The sequence below is a fragment of the Typopeltis vanoorti genome, chromosome 5, assembly GCF_054136105.1.
Source record: "Typopeltis vanoorti isolate ZY-2024b chromosome 5, IOZ_Tvanoo_1.0, whole genome shotgun sequence".
Classification (NCBI taxonomy): Eukaryota; Metazoa; Arthropoda; class Arachnida; order Uropygi; family Thelyphonidae; genus Typopeltis; species Typopeltis vanoorti.
In genome coordinates, this window is record NC_143553.1 from 86107560 (window position 1) to 86125947 (window position 18388).

Sequence of the window (18388 nt, forward strand, 5' to 3'; positions counted from 1 at the left end):
GTAACTCCACTATATCGACTGATTCAGTGACCTCCTTACCATCGTCATTCCTTAAAATCATTTTGCCATGTATAGTTTTTTTCTTGCTTGCAGTTGAAAGAACTGTTTGGGATTCTCTTTTGCTTGCATAGCTAGTTTCCTTTCCTAATCGGCTTTTGCTTTTTTTACCACACTCGTTACCTTTCTGGCCTGCACTTTATACCATTCGTGTGCCTGCAGGTCACCCCTTTCTTTAACTTTCTCTGATTTTATGTAACACTTTCTCGGATTTTATGTCCATTTTGTTTGATTGTTCGAATTATTGATTCATTTAAATTCAGAGTCCTTGCAACAACTCCTCCTGGTTTTTCTACAATTTTCAACTGATCCAAGATTTTAATTTTTTATTCGAGAGAAATGAATTTCCTCTTCAATGTTGGTTTTTCCCCTTTCGTTGCAGTTTTAGTGGCCATTACAATAAAAATAAACTTTTACATAAAAAAGAGCCTTACATATGTATGTAACACACCAGAAAATAAACTGTTCAGCTTGAGAATAACACACTTATGATTTTTAATGCACTTTCCTGGCAGAAAACGAAGTCTATTTTCAACAATAAACACTTTATACAGTAAACCCTAGATGGCGAACCTATGGCACTCGTGCCAGAGGTGGCATGTCTGAGAATTTTGCCCCCCCCCCACCCCCCCCCCCCCCCACCCCCCCCCCCCCCCACCCCCCCCCCCCCCCACCCCCCCCCCCCCCCACCCCCCCCCCCCCCCACCCCCCCCCCCCCCCACCCCCCCCCCCCCCCACCCCCCCCCCCCCCCACCCCCCCCCCCCCCCACCCCCCCCCCCCCCCACCCCCCCCCCCCCCCACCCCCCCCCCCCCCCACCCCCCCCCCCCCCCACCCCCCCCCCCCCCCACCCCCCCCCCCCCCCACCCCCCCCCCCCCCCACCCCCCCCCCCCCCCACCCCCCCCCCCCCCCACCCCCCCCCCCCCCCACCCCCCCCCCCCCCCACCCCCCCCCCCCCCCACCCCCCCCCCCCCCCACCCCCCCCCCCCCCCACCCCCCCCCCCCCCCACCCCCCCCCCCCCCCACCCCCCCCCCCCCCCACCCCCCCCCCCCCCCACCCCCCCCCCCCCCCACCCCCCCCCCCCCCCACCCCCCCCCCCCCCCACCCCCCCCCATTGTGAAACCTAAAGTAAACCTTTTGTAAACCTAAAGCACATTTGTACCATGTCTCAGCTAAGGATTTTTATTTTATTTTTATTTTATATTTTTTTGTATTTTTTATTTATTTTTACAGTCCAGAAATTAGAGACCAAACATGGAACTTTTTCAAGCCACTTCATGCCTCCAGTAAGTAGGCAGGTGGTCTCACACCAGGTGATGAAGTTCATTTCTCACCTAAAGACAATCACAAACATCCATTCCCATGACAGAATTCGAACCTGTGGCCTGTTGGTTGGAGATTAGATACACTATCCACTCAGCTAGCCAAGCCAGGAAAGAAATACATCTGCAGCAGGATACATTTGTGAGAAAGCTGCAGAATACGAAATAATAAATAAATTAGATCCAGCATTTCATGTCACAATAATTAATTATGATGTGAATCATAACTGATTGGCAAGCAGATCGCAAGATTGCCCTGTATTTCTTACAACAACTTCAGAAGAAGTTTCATTAAAACCTTCTTTAATCATTTGATGTATTTAAGGAAGTTGTCAAAGTGATTATTTGCCATTCCCCTATCATCATTTTAACAAAAATAAAAGAATAATTTTGAATTGAATTGAATTTTAGTAACCATGATTCAATATTGTGATGTGAGCCATTCCTCCAGCTACAACAAGTTGGTCCATGATTCTTCATATACATAAATCTCATGGCATACTTGTCTGGGCTTCAAAGTAGGATATGTTTTATAGAAGCACATTTAATACAAATCTATATTTGCAACTTGTTTTATTCTATGTTTTTTATATAACATGCTAACAACATTGATCCTGAAGAATCCATTAATAAACTTTTAAAACACCTGTTACTTGCATCCCATGAATACATGAACATCCTTTAAAAAATTTAAAAAAATCAACATCTGTTCAGAAAGACTGTTCAAGTCACCAAATAACATAACACAACTTTTAAATTGCCAGCGACTGTAAATCACTCTGAAATGTTTATTCCTACCTGAGTAACGTGATTTGCTTAGTCTCAGTGCAGTTATCTTTCAAATAACTTAAGTAATAAAAATGAAAAAAAAAATTGCTTTAGTATATAATTAGCTAATCATAACCTCTCCTTGATTAATTAAAAATATTGGCAGGAATGTTCGTAATAATTTAATGCAGTAATTTTTGCATTAATTGTGCATGTTTTATTCTTGAAATTCTGTAGGAATATTGCTTTTCATGTCATGGTGATGGACTTAAACCGACTCTTCAAGGATCAAGAGAACGTTGTTATCACTGCCATGGAACTGGCCGCAGAAGGTTAGTTGCTGTGGCTCATCTTGTAAAGTTTAAATATTAGAGTAATATGGAATAATTAATTTGTCTCTCTCTCTCTCTCTCTCTCTCTCTTAATTTTTTTTAATAATAAGACATCTAAATAAATCACTGTGCCAAGGAGGCAACCTTCAAGCAAGTGTAGGTGTTGGCATTTATTCATTTTATGCTTTTATAGTATTAAACAATACCAAAAACAAAACAGATATTTATTAATTGGCAGGTTTTTCAGTAGATTTTAAACCAACATATTCAGAGCATAAACGGCTTATCATGATACATCGGCAATAACAATTAGTGGAAACAATTCAATTGTAACAGATAAAAATAATTTGAAAAAAAAAAAAAAAAAACACCAAAGTCTTCTAAAATTAGATAAATAGAAGAAATTGTGACATTTGTTGGGCTTGGAGTTGATCCTAAAATGACTGTCTCCAAAATTCTAGGTAAATTAAAGCAGCCATACTAGTTGAGGCTAGGAGAGGGTTTCACTATTGTTGTTGCTGGCTCTAAAAATAGTCTATCCAATGTGTTAATGTTTTGGGGAGGTAGGTAAGGACTAAGATTGAGATATGAGTTGAAAATAGCAGTATTTGCTATGATGGTCAGCATGGTGTTGTTAGGTGGAAGTCGTGCTTTATAAATCTGCTTGCTTATTTCAACAAGGCAAAAAATTCACTGGATCATCTGCCTGCTTATTTCAACAAGGCAAAAAATTCACTGGATCATCTGCCTGCTTATTACAACAAGACAAAAAATTCACTGGATAAAGGAGATGCATATACAGTGACAGGCTTAATTTTTTTTTAAAGCTTTTGATAGACTACCACATGACAAGCTGGTAGCTAAATTGAAACAGGTGGGATTGGATAACAGACCAGGGAGTCGAATAGTTGATTGGCTGTCAGATAGGTATCAGCAGGTTGAGTAGGGAGTGGTATTCCAAAAGAAGAAGGTCATTGGCCTAACTGGAGATATGCAGCTGTTTTCTAATGATGCAAAGTAGGAAAAACTATGAGAAGTAGAGAAGGAAAATCTCAATAGACTGTTAGTTGGCAAGTGAGTGAAGTGGTCAGTTTAATACTGCAAAATGCAAGGTCTCAAAATTTGATAGGCAAAGTTGGGATGCAGAGTATACTGTTAATGGGGAAATTTTGAAGGAGGTGGAAGAGGTGAGAGGTCTGGAAGTGATGGTGGACAAAAACTTGAAGTCTTTATTTTTAAGGGTCATGTTGCTAACATTGTAGGAACATCACAATGGATTATTGTGATGTTGATGAGGAGGACATTAACATGCACAAGCAAAAAAATATTATGTTCCCTTATATAAGGCTTTGATCAGGCCACATATGGACTAATGTGTACAGATTTTGTCATCTGTTTTCATGGGTTGGAGAAGTTCCAGAGATGATTCACTTAGTCGGTATCAGGTCTGTGGAATGTTGGGTACAAGAAGAGCTTGAGGGAATGCAGCTTGCAGAACCTTGTAAATATAAGGAGAGGGAATATGTACAAGTTGGTGAAGGGTTGTTACCAGATTAATGCAAAGATTTTTCATAGGGTAGAGAGAGACAAATGTAGACTAAGGGACCATCCCTGGAAGCTGTATAAAAAAGGTGTGAGTAGGAAAATGAGAAGCAGGTTCTTTTCATTCAGAGTGATTAGTGAGTAGAATGCATTGCTTGAAAATGTGATGTGGTGAGTTTAGAAACTATGAATGATTTAAGGCATGGTTTCAATGATCTTTTTGCATGTGAGAGGATGGGCCTCCTCTCGATGAATCCTTTAATCTCATGGAGGTCAGACAATAGTAATAATGAATTCAATATAGCACATTAGTTTTCTTTCATCTAATCCTGTGCAAAGAGGTGTTCAAAGTGTGGTTGACAGGCCTGACTTGCCATAATAATGATAGCAGATTCATTTCTTTTATTCTCAAAGGTAAATGTAGTAGATTTTGCTGTCTGTATGTAGTAGCAGGCCAGGCTATAGTCACAACATACTCCTTACACTTCTCAGTGTGATAGAGGATCATGTTTGTCCTTTGGTGAGTGAATGAGGGTTGCCAGCTTGAATGTGATTATATTTGTTTACTACTTTAGCTATATTTTCAGATATATCCTAAATGTAGAGGATAGGAATTAGTTCCACTTTGGTCATGTGTGTTGGGGGGGGGGGGGGGAATATAAAGTATCTTGTCTATTTTACAGGAATTATAGCTACTGTTGGCTAAAAATGTGTGGCAGAGGAAGTTGAATACTGTGGCAAGAGCTGTGTCTTTAGAACAACCAGCCCTAGCTCTATTAGTGTTTTAAAGATATCATATTATGTCCCCAGGACTCCCATACCTTACATCAAGTGTATCTTAGAATGTGTGGCAAAAATTTTGAAAAAATACAAACTCATCACAAACTTCAAACCCATCAACTAAATTCACATGTTCTTGCAAGTTGTCATACTATGGACAAACAGGAAGACCAGTCAAATGTATTTCTGAACATCAAGACCACATCCGACTTAATCAAACCACATGAATCTGGCCTGGAACTATTATGGAACTGAAAACTTGAGCCACAGAATTCAATGGGAAAACACCAAACTATTACACAGATCTATACAAATGTGAACTTTTATTCAAAGAAAGTGCTGAAGTTCTACTTCATCAACTTTATCTTAATCGTAATGACTGCCTTATCATTCCTAAAGTTTGAGAAATTGTTATTCTCCACTGTATTAAATAGTTAATTTTTTTTAATTATCTTTTTCAGCCAAGTAGTTTTTAACTTAACAAATATGTGACTGCATGTATAGAGGGATTCTAACACATGAACCCTACTGTTTCTTTTGTTCACATTCCGTATTATTGTTTTTCATTCACACTGATAATGTCTTATATGTAAGATGAAATATTTGTACAATAAATAATTTTCTACTGCGGTACACGTTTCATTTTATAATTATGGAAACTACAGGTTTCACTATACAAGAAAATCATTATTGTTGTACTGAATGATCATGTTATTATTTACATAAGTATCTTCCAGTGTGTTTTGACTTTCTATAAATAGAAAAGAAAGATAGTGAAAACATTTGAAAGAATGGAAAGAAAACTAGCAACCCTTATCTGCTCACTGAAGGACAAACTCCATCCTATGTTATATCTAATATCTAAGAGTGTGAGGAGTGCCTTATGACTGTAGTTTGACCTACTGCACATAAACAGTAAGGAAATCTGTTAGCATCTACTTTAGAGAACCTAAAGTAGATGCTGCTCTCATCACTGCAAGTTAGAACTTACAGATCATACTTTGAACACTCACTTAATACCAAATGGAATAAAATGAATGTGTTCTATAAAAGTCATTACAAGTCAGAAAGACTATTTTTGAGTCAGTCAGCAACAGCAGTGAAACATTCTCCTAACTTCAGCAAGTATAGCTGCATCAATTTTCCCAAACTTTGGGAGAAATTCATTTTAAGATTAATTCCAAACTAACAACTATTAAACTTTTTTCCATTTGCCTAATATTAGAGGATTAGTTCTTTAGTCCATTACAATTTGAACTGTTACCAACATTAATTGCCATTGCCTGTATCTTATGAAAAGTTGTTCTCTGAAGATTCTGATATAAAATTCAGCAAAAATTAGCTAGTTAAAAATATCTTATCTATTTTGTTTTTGGTGTTGGTTAATACTTATGTTGTTTAATGATTTAAGTAGCAATAAATATAGTATGAGAGGGGATATGAAAAGATTGTTTGAAGAAGCAAGAAAGAAAAGTGAGAGAGTAAAAATTGTACCATCATTTTGTATTTTGGTTTAAGCCAATAAGAATACAATTTGGTTGACTAAATCCCAAATTGCCAGCCCATCCTTGTTCGTTCAGTATCCAGGTAGATACCCAACAGGGTGCACCACAGAAGGTGAGGATTGGACATTAGGTCAGAAGTCCTGGTCGGCTCTCCACATTCCTTTAAAGACGATGTGGAAGTCTCCTCTCAGTTATACAGTTTTGACCCGAGTAAAAAAAAAAAAAAAAAAAAAAAAAGAGTAAAAATTGTTGGCTAGCCACAGTACTGAGTTAAGAAGGAGAGTTATGGCAGAAAATGGTTCGTTGCGTAGGCTGTGTAAAAGAATGGGTGAGTTGCTGTGTGTGTGAAGTGAGTCTTGTGTAAGAGAGATGGCCTGCAATTGAATAGATTTGGCATCAGTATCCTGAAAAAATTACTTATTGTAGTGAGACTTAATGCAGAGAGTCAGGAAAACTAGATCATCATCATGGGAGGAATGGAGAGAATGTGTGTGTGTGTGTGTGTGTGTGTGTGTGTGTGTGTGTGTGTGTGTGTGTGTGTGTGTGTGTGTGTGTGCGTGCGTGCGTGCGTGCGTGCGTGCGTGCGTAAATTTAGCTACGGTGTAGAGCAGGGGTGGCCAAACTTCTTTGACTGTCAAGCAAAAAAGAAGCTTATATGAGTTTGTAGATTGTTTATTTTATAGTTACAGTGTTTATTGTATGTATAATATAGTATATATTATTATATTGACTTAACGTCAAAGGGATATGTTTTTGACGTCCTTCTTAACATTACATATTTGATAGGAGGGATAAATAATATATAAAATATAAAATTTAATTTAGATAACAAAATAACAATAATACAATCTTCCTTACATATATGAAAATAAGACTTTTATTAACTTAGTATACAATTTACTAACGTTGTCAATGTGAAGGGTGTGCTTCGTTGCCGGGCAGGAACCACTGACATCCGTTTATTGGTAAATACGTTATTTTGGCCTACTTGATTGGCTTCCGTAACTATTTTCATGACCTTTCTCCATCTTTCAGGTCCTATTCATGTCACTGTTCCCACGATTCACTCTTAATTGCATTGTCATTCAGGATGGAGGTAATCCAAGTTAACCGAATTAAATATTACCCGTAGATTGATGTCTTATATTTTTCTATCGACCCCTAACAATGTTATATTGACCCCTGGTGGTTGATATCGACCACTTTGGCGACCACTGGTGTAGAGACTTGATAATGATATGAATGTCACTGAACATGGTTATTATCTAACGAAGAGATGTAAATGTACACTTTGGATTTAGTCCTTTTAAGTTTTTAAGTGTATCTTAGTAGCAAAAAAAAGCAAGTTGCTTTTTTTATTATTATTATTATTTTTTTTTTTATACTGCAATTGCTTGGCTCAACACAGCCAAGCAGTATGTAGATTTAAGTATAAGAAAAAGTCAGGTAATAATTAGCTATGTATAGCTAATGTCTATACAAATGTTGAGAAGGGAGCGAGCATGTTTACCTAATGAAGAAATGATGCCACGCTTATGGGGCAGATGATGATGAGATTGCAAATGAAGGCGGTGTCTGTTGGTATGTGTGGTGTTTTCTATAAATAGAGATCTTCAGTTTTTCTGATACACAAGTGAGTTTGACATCCAGGAACTTCTTTAAATAATCTGGTCCATGGCTTCAAATTAAGAACATCATCAATATACCTTTTCCATAAACTTGGTTTTAATGGGAAGGAAATGATTGCTTTTTCCTCAAAGGTTTCTAAATTTATTATTAGGAACAACTCCAAGGAGTTCTTAGACTCATGACTAAACATCATGTCAAGAACTATCCAACATTTGTGCAGTATCTATCATACTTTGCTTTGAAATCATTCACAGTCATCTTTACTGCTTTTTTATAACCCTATAAAGTTTTTTTTCAGATTATTCTTAGCATTCATGGATATCTTTAATTTAAATTTTGTTTAGCTATAAATCAATAATTTAGTTAATGCTAGTTGTAACATATATTTGTCATACTTAATGCAGTTGACTCACTGTAGCAAATTTATTGGGTTCACTACAATAGTTTGCATAATTGATAATTTTCTGGTGTGAATTTCCTTTAGAATACTATTATTGTATATAGGGATTTGATGAGTAGTTTTTTATAATATTGTTTGTATAGTGATGGTCAACTGCTAATTTATCTTATCTGTATTCTTTCTAAAGCTTTTTCATATAATGCATTTCTTGGAGAACTTTATTATTTGTCCAACTTACACCAGATTTATTATGAAATTTACTTGCCAGCAATAGACTCAGATGCTAAAATGTTGAAGATGTTCTACAGTATTATGCATTTTGCATTAGTAACACATTGCATTAAATAAGGGGTGCTTAAGGGTTAAAAAGCTATATAACTGAGAGGAGACCTCCACATAGCGTTCAAAGGAATGCAGAGAACCGACCAGGGCATCTGACCTAATGTCCAACCCTCACCTTCTTGTGGTGCACCCTGTTAGCTAACTACCTGGATACTAAACGGACGAGAATGAACAGGAAATTTGGGATTTAGCCAACCAAATTGTATTGTTATATTGGCTTGAACTAGAAACATGACAGAATTTCATGCCGGTTGGGGGCATCGCCCAGTTAAACAAGCCACCCCCTTGTTTCCGCCAGGGGAACCAGAGCAAACAGCGAAAAGTCAGCTACTGGAACACATCTGAAAACACACCCCCAACTCAACATCACTAGAGTTAAAGATCGGTACTATTAACATAAGAAGCCTGAATGGCAAAGAAATGGAGCTAGCTGAGGAATTGGATAAGTACCAGATCGACATAATAGGGATGACTGAAACAAACAAGACAAAAACTGGTGAGATCTTTCTGAGCAATAAATACAAATGTTATATTCAGGCAATGACAATCAAGGAAAAGAAGGAGTAGCCATAGTATATTCAACACTAAATATGAGGCTAATCTTCTTGAATGGCAGGAAGTCTCAAGTAGAGTGATGTTGGCAAATATGAGAATGGGGAACTGGACAATAAGACTTATTTGTGCCTATGGTTCCACAGAAGGTTCTACTAAGGTAGAAGTGGAGGAATTTTTTGAGGCTTTAGAGAAAGCAACTGACAAGGAAAAACAAAAAGTTGGTCCTTGTTGGGGATCTAAATAGCAGAGTAGGAAATGAATGTCAGACATGCAAAATATTTTGGGAAAATTTGGAGAAAACAGCAAAGCTAATAATAATGGCCAATACCTGTTAGATTACTGCTCAGAACATGGACTGATTACTAACACCATGTTCCAACATAAAAATATGCACAAATTCACATGGAGAGAAGAGGCAAGGAATAAGAAAAGTGTCATTGCCTATGCTATTGTCGATAGTCATGTTTCCCCACTGGTGCAGGACACCAAAGTGTACAGAGGATTTGAAATTGGAAGTGATCACCATTCAGTCTTGAGCAAGATAATATTGAATTTCATATTGAAAAGAAGAACATGTAAGAAAGTCTTAAAGAGAATGAAAGTTGAGCAGCTCTCAGATGTGAACTGTAGACTAAAATACACAAATATTATTCAAGAAAAAATGAAAGACTTTGAGCAAACCTTGGAGATTCAGTGGCAAGCCATGAAGAAAACACTGATTGATTCATCCAGAGAGGCATATGGTGAGGTTCTATGCATTGATAGAAAAATCAGAGCTCCATGATGAGCTCAGGAAGTTAAAGAGGCAGTGAAGTAAAAGAAGAAAGCATATGAAAAGTTCCTGGCAAATAAGTCAACTTGTGCTTTTAGAGAATACAGAGACAAATGTAAGAAAGATAAACACTATTATAAAACTGGCTACACAAAAGTCATGGGAGGACTTTGGCAAGAACATAGAAAATAAGTATGAAGAAGGTGGCAAAATATTCTGAAGTGTTGTTGAAGAAGCTCAGAAATGGAGGAAAGAGTGCTGTAAAAGGAGTTAGAGATGATAAAGGTGACATGAAAACGGGAGAAAAAGATATCTTTGAAGTATGGAGTAATTACTTCAAAAAATTGCTAAATGAAACAAACAGTGACAACACAGTTGTAAAAAACACTGACCAGGCATGCAGTCAGGAATACATATCCGTACTTGAAGTAGAAAAAGCCAGAAATGCTTAAGTATGGAGGTATAAAAGTCATACAGTGGCTGCACTGCATAATTCAGAAGGCCTGGACAGAGGGATGAATTCCAGATGATTGGAGTAGAACTCTCATAGTACTCATATATAAAAAGGAAAATAAAATAATATCGGTGAAGAACAAGCTGGATTCAGGCCAAATAGAGGCTGTCAGGATCAGATTTTTACTTTAGGACAGATAGTTCATAAATTATGAGAAATATAACAAAGATCTGTATTTAAGTTTTGTCGATTTGGAAAAGGCATATGACAAGGTGCCAAGAGAGAAGCTATTCAATATGCTTCAGTTATATGGTGTCAATGGAGCATTATATCAAGCAATGCTTAGTCTTTATTTGAGTTGTAAGTCAGCAGTTAGAATTGAAGGAAGTACAGGAAGATGATTTAATTTTAAATCTGGTGTGAGACAACGATGTCCATTATCCCCTCTCTTATTCGTTATATATATGGATCACATTATGAAGCAAAGTGGTATTAAACCTCATATCAAAATTGGAGGTGTTAATCTCAGCTCTTTGCTTTATGCGGATGATGTTATTCTTCTAAATAAATCCACTAATAGTCTGCAAGATTCCCTGACTAAATTGAACAACTGTTGTAATAGATATGGTATAAAGATTAGCATTAAAAAGATAAAGACAATGAAAATAGGCAGAAACATTAAAAATATCAACTTCATTGTTAATGGAGAACTTATAGAACAATTAAAACATTTCAGCTACTTAGGCACGATTTTTTAGTGAAGATGGTAAATTAAATAAGAAAATAGACAACAGAATCAACAAAGCTGGTGTTGTAGGACGTCAATTGAATAAATTCATATGGAATAAGAGAGAAATTAGTCAAAACACTAAATTAGCTGTATACAAGACAGTGTTCAAACCAATTTTAACTTATGGATCTGAGAGCCCGGTTAGAAGTAAAGCACTTGACCAAAGGCCAGAGACCGCAGATATGCCTGAGAAAGATTAGGGGCGTGAAAAGATGGCATCAATGGCAATGTCATATCAAAAATGAGGATATTAGGAAAGAACTTGATATTGTCATCATCCAGGAATGCATTAGTAGAGCTAATCTCAGGTAGTATGGTCACTTAAGCAGAATGGGAAAAGAAAGATTAGCGAAAGAAGTGTTCTCTGCCAAGTTGGCAGGAAAAAGAAACAGAGGAAGATCATGATATAGGTGGATTTATACAGTAAAAAGTGCCTTAGAACCCAGAAATATAAGACCTGATAATATTGGAGTCTTGACATTTAACAGATTGATTTGGAGGAAAATTGTAGATATGAAGTTAGCAATGATGTAAATTTTTCATGTAGTACTATCATATCCTGTACACCCCCTGAGGATATATATCAGGAATTTGATGATGATATGATGATGATTGTATTAAATAATGTCTCATAGTTAATACTTGTTAAACGTTATCATACCTTCAAAGTTAGCTTTCTTGAAATTCCACCCCCTGATGTCTATTAATTATCACTTCCTACCCTTGTCCTAATTACCTTGCTGATGTGAAATTATTACTGTCACATAGGGATATAGGTAATTAATATGCTGCATTGCTAATTACTTTGAAGTTATTATGAAATTCAAAATCCCATCTACTCTGCTGGCTTCACATGCATGTTGAATCTAGCAGAGCAATTCATATTTTATTATATTCATTATAATTACTGTTATGTACTTTGATATCAAAAATATCATCATTAAGTGTCTTAGAAATCCCTCACTATATACATTTTAATTCCTACAATTAATATATTGAATGAAACAAGCTTATTTATCAAGCTTCATGTATTAGTATTTAAATGACATCATGTTCTCATGAATATGATACCACTCAGAGTGCATCTTCCCCTTCTGTTAATGGAGATTCTCCTCTAATTATTTATTACTTGGAATACTTTCACCTTGCTTCTAATCAGCTGAAATAGATTAGTTTTTTTTTCATTTCTAAATCTTTTGAAAATGTTACAGATTTTCTGTCCTAAATCACTATATATTACAAAATAAAATTACAAAAAGCTATAAAAAGATAGCTTGGATAAGACAGTCAGTCATCCATCCTTTTTGGATAAGAGGATGGTGACTGACTGTTATCAAAAAGTGGTGTATGAAAGATGTGAGTCTGCAAGATTTACTAGTGGTGTTCTCCAGGAATCAGTCCTTGGTTCACTGTTATTCATTATTGACATAAATAATAACATTGGAAAGGGTTTGAAATGAGACATACAGTTGTTTACTAATGATGTAGAGCAGTGGTCAGCAACCTTTTTTAATATGAAGGGCACAATACTGCGGGCGCTGCATTGCTGACTCCTCCTGATTTAAATAATTAAACTTAAAATTACAATTGGCATGAATGGATTTGAAATGTCTTTCTATATTGATGATGATATTTTTTAGAAATAGCCACACTTTTATTGCATAATAAACAAATACATTTGCCATTATGATTAATAAAGCAAGCCGCTCTCATCTGATCTGACAGCTACATGCTAATTGTTAACATGAATATTCTTTTTGTATTCATTTTTTATTTTTATTTTTTATGGTATTTTATATTCATTCATATGTGACAAAAATATGTTGTTAAAAGCGAGGTAAATAAAATAATGTTAAAATTTGAAATCTCATATTTCTTAAAAACAACTAATCATAGAATTTCTAAGCCTGAAATGAGAGAAAAAATGCCTGTGTCATGAGCCCTCCGTAATTTTCAAATTTTATATTTCGCTCTTCATATTAAAAAAGGTTGTTGACCTTTGCAAGATGTGTTTTACATTTATGGAAATACTAAGGAAAGAGGTCTGCTGCTGGAGCTTGCCCTACCTTTACTACGAGTTGCTCACTACTTATGCTTGCATCCGCCGAAACTTTTAGTTCTTTCTATATATTCGGCACGAAACTCTTATAGTTTCTATATTCGGATATGAAATAATGTTCGATTCAATATTCACTTAATTTGTACCATCATGTATTATATTTGCAGTGTTTTTTTTCTTTATGTTTTCCTGCATTTTAGCACATACTAGTAATGAATGTATCTCTCAGATATACTGCGATCTACGCTGCGAGCTCCAAAGCAGTTTACAATAATTTCTCTGAGGGCACACTAAAAATTCACTGCAGGTGCCATGTCACCCACGGGCATTGCATTGCCGACCTCTGATGTAGAGCAAGGTATAATCAGGAATAAAACTAATATATAGTGCTTGCAGAAGTTTTAATAAGCTAGAATTGTGGGCATGTGAAAGTAACTGTCAGTTAAATGTTAATAAAAGTAAAGTTTACTTTGGTGTGAGATAGCGAATGTCATATTACATTGGCAGGATTATGCTAGAAGAAACTGACCAGATATAACAAAGATTGCAAATACAACTCAGAGGATAATTGCAATACTGAAACAAACATTGGCATGTAAGGACAGCAAAATCATTTTGCTTCTTTACAAGGCTTTGATATGACTTCATCTGGATTGTTGTGCACAGATCTGGTCTCCTGGTTTCCTAGGTGATGCAAGTAGAGTGGAGAGGGTGCAAAGGAGAGAGAGAGAGAGAGAGAGAGAGAGAGAGAGAGAGAGAGAGAGAGAGAGAGAGAGTGTGTGTGTGTGTGTGTGTGTGTGTGTGTGTGCGTGTGTGTGTGTGTGTGGACACTAGCACACAGGAAAAAGAGAGGGGTGATATGATAGAGACCCACAAACTTCTAACAAGGTCATATAATATGTATACCAGGTAGATGGAATGTTATGGAGGATATGAAGAGGACAATGGGGCATCCATGGAATTTGAGAATGAATACAGTGAAGAAAGGGTTGAGAGCTAAATTTTTTTCTCTCATAGAGTGGTGCATGATTGTAATGGTTTGCCTTTTGGGGTAGTTAGTGCAGATAGTGTGAATGAATTCAAGAGAAGGTATGACAGGTGGTATGAGTGACACATGGCTTCCCTGAATGAGTCCCTGATTCCATGTAGGTCTCTTGTAATAATAATAATAATAATAATAATAATAAGATGTTAAGAAAGATCTCATCATTATTATGGACTCAAAAAAACCTGCTCTAGAAACAAAACATGAAGCTTTTATAAGCCATTTCAGACTTCTGGCAAGGATGTTGGTCTTATACCAAGCAATAAAATTCATTTACCACCTAAAGACACTCACAGTCATTGATATGCACAGTGAGATTCATACTCAACCATTCAGTCCAGCAAGTGGGATGCAAAGTAGAAGATTATTAAAATGATATTTCAAGTGAGGGTGTCAAGGAAGAGACATAAAGAAAGACAAAGGTATTAATGAATTTATGTAAGGACTGAATCGTCATTATCATCAATAGCTTTCTTCAGTCAATTGTCTGGACAAATGCCTCATCATCTTCTTCATTTTTCACCAGTTTTGTGCATCTCTCCACCATAAATCTCAATAACATCCTTTTATCTCATCATCCCATCTTGCTGGTCTATATGGCTTCAAATAGCCAGTTTTTGGAATTCATTTGGTTGTTCTCTTTGTCATCTGTTGTCAGGTATTCTCATCATTTAGCCTGCCCAGCACCATTTATTGCCATGTCCTTTGTTTGTTCCCAAAATTACTCTTCCATGTTTCATTGTGTTGCTTTCAGTTTCTCTAGCTGCTTTTTAGTCATGCTCCAGGTTTCACTACCATAGTTCATTGTTGAGAGTACACACTGGTTGTAGATCTTTCTTTTTAAACAGGTGATAAATTTATTTTGGTAGCCTTTAAATATATGGCCCTTCGAAGATGGAAGAAGCTAAACCTCCAGCACGCAGTGAAGACAGCATCCCTTCCTGAAATCCTCATGGAACCCATCTTCTACAACACGATGGTGAGAAACCCGATCACTCAGAAAGAGATTTTCTTTCCTCCATGGAGCTGGCGAGGCGTGAGGATCTTAGGTGACATTCTTTCTCTGAGCCTCACCTGGCACTTTCCAAAATCGCTCGAAAATCTGGAATACAGGAATCAGGCTGAGCAGATACACACTGTAAAGGCCGCTTTTCAAGCCACTATGCCTGATAGCATAACAGAAGAGGGGGGGGGGGGCTTAGCCCTCCAAACTCAGAAAATCCAGTGCCTATCTTTCTGATAAAAACTAATAATTCATTGGAGAAACTTACACCAAGCAACACTAACAAAATCTATAGCACTCTAATACAACAGTCAAACCAAAGTACTTTATTGGAAAATCCTGCATCATCCTACCAAACACCATTTTAATGGGACCTACCATATCACACAAGGGTCATCAAACCCGACGCAGATATTCAGTGGAGAATGTGGCACAATGTATTACCACTCCAACTATATTATGAAAATATAACTCAGATGTCTCAGATAACTGCCTGTTCTGCTACCGATCAGGAACAGTCCGGCATATCTACTTGGAATGCCCAGTCAACATCCAATTAATCAGTTTGTCTCGGGAAACGGCAGCTCTCATCTGTGGTAGTCTTCATACAGAAGAGAAGTATTTCGATCTCGTCCATGCAGAGTCAAATAATTATTCATTCTGCAATTACCTCTTCATCACTGCTAAAGCGGTAATATACAGCTTCTACCTCAGACATACAAGACCAGACAGCTCAGCAACTTCACAGAGAGAGGCAGCTGACCAACTCCTTGCAGCCTTCAAACAAAAGGTGAGAAGTCGGATCCTACATGAGCATCACCACCACAGGCAAAACAACACCTCAGATCTTTTTTTACCAAGACTGGAATCCATGGAATCAACTCCTGGCTGAGCAGGGCGACTGTATCATAGTCCACTTTCCAGCATAGAAGTGACATCATCCTCCCCCCAAAGAAAGGGGGAAGAAAGATTTTTGTGCTTAACAGTGTGAATATTAATCAACTGTCACTCTCATGTAAATAGATAATATTGTCCTATAGTAACTGCTATGTTCTTCCACATGCATGTTAGATCTTATGTTCTTATACAGTATCATGTCAAAATAACTGTTAATGGCTTTTATTTAAAAAAATAAAATAAAATGTAATTCACCTTATAACTGATATTTCAATGTAACATACCTCAACAAGAGTATGAGCATGTAACTTCTCTGCCTGACTGCAGAGAACCAAAAACTGGTTAATCCTGTACATAAGATTGTTATGTTTACAATAATAAAAAATAATTATGGGAAAGGAACTTTATTCATTCAATTAAACCTAATTATGGCCAAATAACTTTATTCTACATCTTTTGGTTGTAGATGTTGGAAATGCAATGGGGATGGCCTTGCTGTATGTCGTGCTTGTGCAGGAACAGGACAGATTAAATGCTATATACGCCTTATTGTTACATGGTAAGCAATTTTTTTTTCTTCTTTACACTTCTAAAATAATTTTAACCTGTTTTTTCTGTTTCTGTAATTGTTCATTTTATAGTGTAAGATTATTTGTTTTTATGGAAAAATCCTGCACTTTGCCCAGAATTTTTCCATAATTTGTTATAGTGAGTGAATATCACAGCATTTGTTGTTGTTGTTATCATCGGTGCTTTTTTTCTGGCAGTACGCAATGGTACGCAGTACCGGCACCTTTTTTCTTAAGTTTTTAAAAATTTGCGATTTATTGACAACAAAATGTATTATAAAAATTCTAGTAGATAATAATACTGTGTTCACGAATTGAATTTTCAGTTTTTGATTACTCATAAATCAGTACCCTGCTTTCCTGTTTCATAGGTTGGTATGCAATCGGAAACAGGAAGTTGTGTTTACTTCCACCAATTGCTTCCAATATCAGTTTATCAGTTCTATATTCACTTTGCAACAGGCAGGTGTTCACTTGAGGAGAGTTTTGAATTAATCTAAGTTAAATCAGTGCAGTCATTGTTCAAAATGAGTAAAATATGTAGTTACTTTATGCTAATGAGTAAAAAAAAGAAAGGCTGAAGAAGCAGAGCTTTGTTGAATCTACTTGTGATCCTGTAAAACAGAAAAGTAGCACTGAAAATACACTTGGTGAAGAGGATCATGAGACCAAGACCGAAGATCCATATGGTCAAAAGGAAACAGATTCTGATAATGATTGGCCCAAATGTTGTACACTTTTGCAGAAAAATTACTTCTGCGAGAGAAATGAGTGGCTGCTCGGAGATCGGCATTCTGCAGTTGATACCAAAAGCAAGAAGCGATCTAGAAACGACGAGGGTATATCAGAGAATTATGGTAAAAGTGTGGAAGTTGCTGTAATACCATCTTCATGGTGAGTACCAGCACCTTTTTTTTCCAGAAAAAGACACTGATTATTATTATTATTATTATTATTATTATTATTATTATTATTATTCCTGAAACCTTCATAGAGTCATAAGACCTATTCTGGAGGTCAATGTTGAACACCACAAAGTTTTTATACTGCTTCTTCACTCTGACTTCCCTCTCAGGCAACAATGTATTCCATGCATCTATCACTTTCCCACGCAAAAAATTAATTTCTCTCTCTCTCTTACTCAGTCATTTGCTTATACAAATTGCCTGTTTTCCTTGTACATATCTGTACCAAATTTAATCACATTCAATCACAGCAAAAAGACACAAATTGATAAATTCAATATACTGTATGATAATCATAACAACTGCAAACCGTCTCTACCAGATAACCAAGTGATAATTAACCTATCTAAACACGTTTTAAGTAAACCTGAGATCTCTATCCTCAAAAAAGGATTCAATTTTGCTTTAAAACCCACTGTCATTCCTAAAATAGAATTCATCTGCAACTTAGAAAAAGCCTTCTCATTACTACCAGTTCCAATAGCTAATGACTTACGATTAAAAAGCAGCATAATGCTTTCAGCTCAGTCAAGATCTCCTAACACCAACTCTAACCAAATGGAAAGAAGAACGCTTCTCAAATTAAGGAATAATAAAGATA

The 18388-nt window shown here is 36.7% G+C and overlaps 1 protein-coding gene across 1 annotated transcript in view; it reads left to right on the forward strand.

Annotated features, from left to right (window-relative positions):
* Window positions 1-18388, forward strand: part of LOC150106613 (protein SSUH2 homolog) — a gene marked incomplete at its 5' end in the record, with an annotated part of 284249 nt that overhangs the window by 198338 nt on the left and 67523 nt on the right. Inside the window, 2 exons of the mRNA XM_090393441.1 lie at window positions 2386-2480; window positions 16720-16812. Coding sequence (XP_090249567.1) covers window positions 2386-2480; window positions 16720-16812 — 188 coding nt within the window. The remainder of the gene's footprint in view (window positions 1-2385; window positions 2481-16719; window positions 16813-18388) is intronic.